At 34.4% G+C, this 9,412-nt stretch overlaps 1 protein-coding gene across 1 annotated transcript; it reads left to right on the forward strand.

Moving 5' to 3' along the window:
- Positions 1 to 933: 933 nt before the first annotated feature.
- LOC100894138 (transmembrane and ubiquitin-like domain-containing protein 1) lies at positions 934 to 5,504 on the forward strand. The gene is made up of 3 exons (XM_003727274.3): positions 934 to 1,075; positions 2,536 to 3,476; positions 3,919 to 5,504. The coding sequence occupies exons 2-3, from the start codon at positions 2,569 to 2,571 to the stop codon at positions 4,274 to 4,276; spliced, it is 1,266 nt and encodes a 421-aa protein (XP_003727322.1). The 5' UTR covers positions 934 to 1,075; positions 2,536 to 2,568; the 3' UTR covers positions 4,277 to 5,504.
- The last annotated feature ends 3,908 nt before the right edge of the window (positions 5,505 to 9,412 follow it).

The following is a 9,412-nucleotide window of genomic DNA, read 5'->3' on the forward strand; positions in this document are numbered from 1 at the left end:
AAACAGAGTAGGCCAATGTCGTCTAACGGTCTTGCTTTTACTTTCAGATCCAAACGACTTAGCTTTCAGTTGCGCCGCTCCAAAGCTTTGGAATAACTCAGTACCGTACCTCCACTAGACAAAAAGAAAACCTCATCTAGCTGTTGCTGTCTTCAAAGTTTTTGTTGAAGACGCACTTGTTTTCAGGAGCTTTTGAATAGTTAAGAAAATTATATAGTGTGTATGTAAAGTAACACTTGTACTGTTAGTGTTAGGAGGTTTGTTTTCATGACCTGATGACAGCGTAGTCGTATAGCATGTATATTTACATCTTGGGATTTACATAGGAGCATGCGCTATACAAATTGATCTGATTATTATTTTTATTATTATTATTATCATAATAAAGAATGAATAGCCAAATTGATAGATAAGCCTGAGTAAATAAACAAACAAATATATGAATATACAAAATAACTATACAGATAATAGATAATCTTACGTACAACTAAAGGAGCATATGATAGTATGGACCGAGTACCAATTATGATCATGACGGAGTTTAATTATGGGCGAGTCATATTTTGCATGGATCTCCAGAATAACACAATCCCTGATTGCACCACACATTGGTGCATTACTATCCTGGCTGTGTATTAAAAGTTGTGCTATTGATTCTCAACATTTCAAACACCACTGTACAAAATTCAACTAATTTCATTCAAAATCAGTACTTTAGTGACGACTAATGACATCTAAATAGTAGTAAAATATATTTTTTTTAAAACTTTTTGATGTTAAAAAGAATAATTTTAAAATTCAAATTGTGAGTCCACTGTCAAACTTGCCGATCAGTTGCATCGGCATAATTGTGTGCATCTCTGTGTTATGCGTGTATTGACTATTCAGGTATTCAAATGCTGCCTATTAACACTAGGCAGTGCTAAAGGTCAATACGCATTAGCATTGACCCTCTATGCTTTGCTGGAGTAGATTGCACTGTACTTCTCAGAATTTCGCAGATAATTCTTCCTTTTGCACAAGATTGCGACTCTAGATTGTACCGAAAATTACAAGCTTACGACGCTGAATGGAGGTACCTATTGCTTGTGTATTTGTTTACTGTAATTTAGCAGATGTTTATTAAGAATAAATCATTCTTTATATGCGTTATGGTTATTCCAAACATATTTTTACATGAATGGGACTGGTTGGAAACAATGTCACTGAAGATGTTCCCAGAACTTCCCAGATTGACAAAACTAACAGGTTGTTTAAACGGACATTTGATTTAAAACGGTAGTTTGTAGAATTTTAGGAACAACTTGAGGATACCCCACCAGGGCCACCACTAAAAATTAAAATTGACCAAACCTTTGTGGTACCAATTACAATCTAGATCTAGATCTAGATTCTAGTAGTAGTCTAGATCTATGAAGCTAAATAAATCCTGAGACTTGTCTTGAGAGTCTAACTCTAAGCTTTTAAGCTAGTAGTAGGGACTAAAGTACTAAACCTAATCCTAACCCTAACCCTAGGTCTTTGATGTTTATGTACATTAACCCTATTAGTATTGGTGTGGTATTCTAAAGTTAAGCCAAATTTTACATGGGTTATTTTGCAATTAAAGATAAAGACCAGTTATGGTCATGTGATTGCAGAGACACCAAGTTCAAAGATCAGCAATGCGTGACTTTTGCATGAAGGTGAGGGTATAGCACACGTATAAGGTATAGGTCTAGATCTAGGTTTTTTCAAAATCTAGCGCGCGCGTTGTGCGTGGGAGCATTTCCAGACCTTCAAAATGCGTGATGTCAAGCCTAATGCGTGACACTTGGTAGCTCTGTGATTGCTAATTGTGAAAGAAACGTTGTGGAATCGATCAGAAAAGGTTGATCATCTAGCATATAGTCTAAGTATTGGTGTGTACTGCAAAGTTCTGGAATCATCAAAATGATATGAAATTTGGCCTAGATCTAGTCATGGTAAAGTTACAAGCACTGAACACAGCTCAGAAAGATGTATATGGGACTACGCACACGTGCGCGACACACACGTTATATCTATCAGGTCCAAATAGATATAAGAATTTACCAAATATATCAACTAGTAGGCGGTTTCTTTGCAAAATTTGTATGATCATGTATAGTCAAAACATATTCTTTCACATGATTGGTAATAAGAGCTTCCATTTCATTTTTTGAGAGTGGGGCGTTTACTTTCCAAAACTTTTAAGCCCATAAGGAAATCTTTTAGTTTTATGACTGTCTTGTCGTTGGTTCGTCATGTTGAGAGGTGTAGAGTCACTACTTTTACAAATTTCTTTTTTCTAAAAACTGGATTAAGATTGGAGAGGTATTTGTATAAGAACTGATGCATGCTTTTTGTTTTGTTTAATAATTTGTGTTTAGTCTTCAAGAATTTCCTTGCAATTTAATTTTTTAGCTTACCTACTTCTTTAATTAATCCTGTCGTGTCTTGAAGACCTGCACAGCAGATGAAAATGCAGATATATAAATTTTCCCCTTGCTACAACTATTTCTTTTCTCTCTACAGATGTGAATCAACCATTGACATGATCGTTTCACCATGTCTCTGATTGAGGGAATAGGAGATGAGGTAACCATCTTGGTGACCGTCATTGTTGCTGTGAGTACTGTAGTGGCTGCCTGGTTCTCAACATCTGTAACAGAACAGCAGCCTTACTGGCAAGATGAGCCTGCAGGCCCTGGATCTTCAGTGGACCCTGAGCCACCGTCTCAGCAGTCAGCAACAAACTCAGAGGATGGCTTAGTAGGAGAGGTGATAGCAGAAGCTTTTGAAAGACTCGATTCAGGAAGCTTCAGTGAGGGACTACCAGGTTCTTCTGAAACAGTCAATAGTACCATTCCATCATCAGAGACTGATTTAGGTTCTGAAGACCAAGCTGCAATCGTTGAAGAAAGAGTGATTGCAAGTTCTAGTGATAGTACAGAAAGTGTTTTTAAAAATGAGGCTTGTGGGTATGAGGAAGGACCAAAGCAGAATACTGCAAGTCAGAATTCAAGTTTTGAATGTATTGATGCAACAAACAATGTAAGTGGAAGCAGTACTTTAAAGACCAGTGCAGACTGTCCTTGTTTGGATACTACAGATGGAGTAAGTATTTACGAGAAACCTCCATCAGACATTGTGGAGGAGAGAGTGGAAGATGTACAAATTCATTCGGAAGAGCAGAGTGTCAGAAGAAGACCCATCCCAAGTACTGCATCTGATAAATCAGATTCCCAAACAGCTCATGACCAAACGGACCAATCACAGTCTCCCTCCCAAACAGAGACAGACAGAGACAACCAATCAGAGAAAATTTCTCATGATAATGTCAGAAGAGAAAATCAGCCGCAGTTGACGAGAGATCAGGCAGCAAGTGGTGTGATAACCATTAGATTACGGTTTCTGGATGAAACGGAAAGGGTCGTCTCAACAAACAAGGCAGATACTCTTGGAAATTTTAGAAGGTAAACAAAGTATACGTAGATGTATAATTAAAAAAATTAAATTAAAATGAATTTCACTTACCTAATGAAATGAAATGAATACTGGTATCCTCTAGTCTAATGAATAGTGCACTTTCCTTATTGCAGATATAACCTTCAATGTGAAAATGGTAACTGCAACCAAGCTTTCATGTACATCTGTAGTATTGCTTTATAAAATCTAATGGTATCATTAATGATGAACCTTAATCAATAATCAACCCATTATTCAATAGTATTATTAATATATTATTCATTCTGGTTCAATAACTTTGACAACATTGTGAAACTCATGTTTCTGTTTAGTGTTTATGAATATTCTTCTATCAGATTTATTTGAATCATCAATACAACTTGTTAACTTCTAAATTACCAATTTTTTTGTTCTCTGTTTTCTTTTTGTGATTCTTCTCTTCTACGACAGAGATATGTTTTCATCTGAGATGCAGTCAGGCCAGATAGTGCGTCTCATTGCCAACGGTCAACTCCTATCAGAAGAAAGCCGAACATTATCTTCATATGGTATCAACAACCAGCAGGTTATCCACTGCCAGATATCCCAGGCTTCTGCTCATACTCAACAAGGGCACCAGACTGTAGACACGGGAGATGGTGAATTTGATCTGGGGCGATACATGGTCCCTCTCTTTGCCTGCATTCTTGCCTTTATGTGGTACCTTAGGTTTCAGTATAGATACATGTTTAATGCAACCTCTACTCTCTCCCTTACAGCTGTAACAGCCGTTTTCTTCTTGGCTTTAATGGCTGTCTGGCGGACTTAGGATTTCCTTTCCTCCTTTTTGTTCTGCTTTCATTTTTTTTCATTTTTATTTGTATGTCTGCTTTCTTAATTTTCTTTCCTTCTTTTTTGTTGTTATAGTATATACTCTTGTATATCAGAGTGTTTGTGGTATGTAGGCTAGAATACACCTGAAAGTGAAACGGACATAAACATGATAAAATCCATTGTACCAAGGAAACTTATAACCATATTCATTGGACAAAACTGGTGGAGAACATTTGCAAATGAAATTAGTGCCTATACAGTTAACTTTAGAGTTATTATCTGTATCCTTGTATTCAGGCCCATATTTCAAAAATTAGAAAAGATGGGGATATTGATATATGCTCTTACTGTGATGATACATCATGTATTTGTTATCCCCTAGATAGCTGTGACAAGTATGTACAAGTGGTATAGCATTGGTGATACAATGTAAAGTCTGGTCATGCTTGATATCTTTTGCACCTACCGTAGCTCATAAAGTCCTCTGTTAGAGTGTAGAATGTTTGTTTGTATAGAGCTATCCAGTGTGAAGTAAACCTGGCATTTGAAAGCAAGTCATGTCCTTCCATCTAAATATGGATAGCTTGTTAGAGGGTACCAAATAATCACTAACATATTTTGTTTTATGCCTAAGGGATTCCATGTTGATTTACTTTGTGTATACTTCAGAATATGATATTAAAATAGTATTTCTTCAAAGATATATTGAAAGTTTAAATACACACATAAGTATAAATCTTGCACAGAACCCACATCCCCCTTGGGTTCCATGTGCATGTTTATATCCTTTATTTTCTTAATCCATGGAATACTAGGTACATTTTTGTAGATTGTTGAATATGTATAAACTAGTTATTTATACAAATTTTAAGGTAATAAGTAGAGTTTTAACCTTAGATGGGTTGGGGGAATTGTTGGAAATTATTTAGAATGGTACATTTATTCCATGAGAACAGTGTAGTGCCCTAAAAGAGAGACTTGGAATAGGTTAACACTTTTCTAGTGTTTATATCATGATTACATCACATGAGGATCTGTTCCTTTTAGAAAAAATTAAATTTTCTTTTCTAAATCAGTTAGAATTTAGATGTACATACGGTACAGAAGTATGAGTCATCTTTTGGATGTTTAGTTTAGTTATTTTAAACCCAATTAATATTCATGTATTATTATTAGTTGTCTTATACTACCCAGACGCATATGCATGTATGATTTATTGATTTTTGAGATGCAGATATTGTTGGTGAATTTGTGTTAGGATTTCGGTCATTCTTTATCTACCACCTATATTTATTGATGTGTGAAAAGGTATACCTAACAGTTTAAGACAAATGAAATTCAGACCATGTGAAGTTTGTGTAGGAGGAGATTCAATCCATATTGTGCTTTCTTGGTGCAATTTCTCAATTGATTATAAAAGGTATGGATGAATTTATCAGATTGTGTGTAATATGTCAGCAAAATAACAATGAAACAAACATACATAATTTTACTTTCATTGATGGGGTAGCTTTTCAGCATCAGATCTACTTCTGTATATTACTATACCAACATGAAATACTACCTTCTTTCTCAGTTTTTCAAACATTATTTATGCTTCTGTGTGTATTTCTTCTATTCAGTATTACCATGGAGTTACTAGCCATAGTATCCAAAAGTTTAGTAGTAATCATTTTAATTCATGTCATCAAAGTTATTACTATTTAGAAACAATATGTCATGACTTTGGCAGAGCACTTTCTAAGTTGCTTTGCAAAAGGTAGTCCTACAACTTTTGTTCATAATAACAGATTGTTTCCTGCATTTTCTTTTTGCATGCATATGTAGTATGTACTAAGTACATAATTTGTTGTTGTTGTTGGGGGGAGGGGGGTGAAATTTATATATATATATTTTTTTTTTTTTTATATTATTATTTTTTTTTCCTTCAAATTGTTATGCAGGTACCTATGTGATATAAAAATAGATATGTTAAATATCCTAAATGATAACTTGTATTGTAAAATGAATGACATAAATTTTATTCCCATGTTGAAAGTCAACTTACAGAGGTTGCTCATGTATGGTGCCATTTGAAAATATACCAGATCTCCAATGAAAAAAAAAATAGAAATTTGACATAATGATGTGTTTGAGGAATATAATCTTTGTAATTGGACAGAACTTGTTTCACTATTGTGCTTACTGCTTAAGTTAAACAGTTGGATGGTCCATGATATCAGTGCAATATTGTTTCATTTATCAAATTCTTGTACCATGTCACATGTACATGTATGCCCCCTTAGATCATGTATAACTCTTTGTTTGCTTGTGGTTTCTGCTTTTTTGGCAGTTAGTACTCAAATAAGATTTGAACTGAATTACATTTATTGATTCATCTGTCATGCACCAATTTTTTTAAATTGTATATTCAATTCGTTGTAAGCAATGTAAGCAAATAAAAGAAAATTTATTTCAAAGAGTTTGGAATGAATTTTCAAAGGTTTCATGCTGCATTTTTTTTTTTTTTTTAAAGTATGTCCTGCACACAAAACTATTTCAAAATGTTGAAAATAATAAATTTCATCTTTTTGTTAGAGTATGTGCATGTCTCAACATGAATCGAGGCATGAATTTGTTAAGGGGGAGTGGGTGGCACTGGGGGACCAAAGCACTTTGCAGATTGAAAGTAGCATAGCTACATTTATAACCCCCTAGTGTTTGGGAGAATTTGCACCCCCCCCCCCCCCCCCCCTCTTCTTCAGTCCCCCAAGCTTGGCAACAAGGAAGTTATGCACTGGCAAATGTCATGTGTTGCAGCTAAGAATGATCTCAGAAAAAAAAGCAAATTGCGAACTGGTTCTGAAACTTTATAATACTCTTTATCACTACCTTGAATTTTCAGGGTTTTTATTTTTAACTTTTTTTAAATTGATTTATATTTCATTTTTTAAACTGTTATTACTGATAACAAGGTTGACTGAAGTACACGTTATAGAAGTACTTCATCAATTTCTGATGCTATCATCTGATTATTCAAGATTGGTTAGTAATCAGATACATGTATGCTTATACTTCTGATTTCAGAGGTGCAGATTAGCTTTTATGTTTATTATTTACAACAGTATTCAGATCCTCATTAATTTTCCATATGGTATTTAGTTAGATGGTGTCTTTGTTGTGCACACAACGAAAATGTGATATTGGACAGAATTTATCTGTACAGTTTACATGTTTTTTGTTCATATTGTCATGCTAAAATTGGTTTTGTTATGATTAACTTTTCAATTAATTTTGTTTGACTTGATGGGTAGGTTATGTAGTTTGTGTTAAAGAGATACATGTGTCAAAAGCAAATGTTATTTATATTGTATTCTGAATATATAATTGTATATCTAACAATTTTATTGTGAATGAGGATTTTTCTGTGTGTGTGTTTCTCTGAGTCAAATGCACTAAACAGAACTTAAGAATAATAGAGATCTAAAGGTAAAGGGGAATCCTATCTTATTTTCAAGTTGGTCCAATAAAAGTAGAAAAATACAGAAACAGATCAGTAAAAGTTTGAGGAGAATTTGATGGAAAATGAAAAATACACATTTTTAAAGTTGCCTCTCCAAGGCAGATGCCAAAGACCATAAGGCTTGGAGAAGGGTCATAACAGAAGTGAAACAGAAATGAAATGCCCGACCTCACAGTGTGGAAAAAATGATGTTATCAATCAAACATATTGGTATTTCTATTTCTAGATCTAAGTAGATCTATTTCTAAAGAGGTTTGTAAAAAACTAGTCTCACACAAAGTATAACAGACATACAATGAAATGATTTCTTGGGAGGAAATTACATTACATTTTTAGTACTTAACAAATGAAAGAGATGCTTGCGATTCTGTTCGATTGATCACAACTTCAAAATTTCATATCGTTCTTATCCTTGAGTGGAATATCCTTAAACTTTTATACTGCTCTGTTCCTCACAAATTCATGCTTTCACTTATAGTGTGGTACGGTATGTCACTGAAACAGCTCCCATAGGATTTTTGTGCCAAAGTTGATTTTTTTTGTTTGTTGCATTTTTGGATTCATTGGGGTCCAAGCTATCAGAAATTGATGGGGTTCAAATTTTCCCGACACCAAATTTCCCCATTGCGTGTTATATATGCCATTTTGGCGCCCAATATGAACCCCCCAGGAAATAAACGAGGGATCTGAAAATTTGAACCTCATCATTTTTGGCCAATTGGGACCCTTTTGAAGCCAAAACAGCAAAAAGAAAAATCAACTTTGGCAAAAAAAATCCTACAGGATTACATACCATACTGCACTATTATGCCAACTTGAATAGTGGACTTCACCTTTTATATTTCATAATTTTTTTAAACAAATTTTTAAAGGTAATTTTAATTACTTTAAAGGATTGCAAATACCAGGCCAACTCACCTTATTTAAAGTTTACGAATATGTTAGGGGTTATATTACTTTTATGAAAAGATATTGCAATTTACATGAAACCGACTTATTTACTGTAATATATTGGTAATGAGGATTGATGCCTTATCAAAGGCAAGGCAACATAAATTAGGTGAAAAGCTTGATTACCCCCCCCCCCCCCCCCCCTCTCCTCTTTTTTTTCTCCCCCTCTCTCGTCCCTTCTCCCTCGTTTTATCCCCTCTTTATTTCCTTCTCTCTCTCTCTCTCTCTCTCTCACTCTACCTTTCTTTCTGACAACATCACCTCCATCACACATTCCAGATTCAATCAGTGTCATCCACATGTACAGTCTTATTTGAATGTCTTTACTTGTTTCTCTTAACCTATATTTTTAATTTAAGCAAAACCAAGTTCCTTGAAATGGCCTCCTCTCATCAATATATCATATGTGTGTTTCACACTTTATTTTCTATATTATACATCATCTGAATTAGCCCAAGCCCCAAGGTTTAGTCTAAAAGGTAAATTCAAAATCATGTAGTAGAGCAAAAGGAAACTAAAACTAATTGAAACTGATATCAAGGCACTTAGAATTATAAATAGAATGTTCTCAAGTGTATGATTTTTCATGGATGTATTCCAGTACTCATCTGTTAAGCCTTGTTCAGATATGTCTCAGTAATCCCAAATGTTTTTTTTCTCAAGATGACGCAAGTGTAA

Source organism: Strongylocentrotus purpuratus, unplaced genomic scaffold, assembly GCF_000002235.5.
Source record: "Strongylocentrotus purpuratus isolate Spur 01 unplaced genomic scaffold, Spur_5.0 spur5_scaffold_6, whole genome shotgun sequence".
In the NCBI taxonomy this organism is placed as follows: Eukaryota; Metazoa; Echinodermata; class Echinoidea; order Camarodonta; family Strongylocentrotidae; genus Strongylocentrotus; species Strongylocentrotus purpuratus.

Bases quoted from the DNA above. Each gene is read 5' to 3' on its own strand.
- LOC100894138 (XM_003727274.3), top strand. From the start codon at position 2,569: ATGTCTCTGATTGAGGGAATAGGAGATGAGGTAACCATCTTGGTGACC. The intron at 3,477-3,918 runs GTAAACAAAGTA...CTTCTACGACAG, and splicing joins ACTCTTGGAAATTTTAGAAG to AGATATGTTTTCATCTGAGA.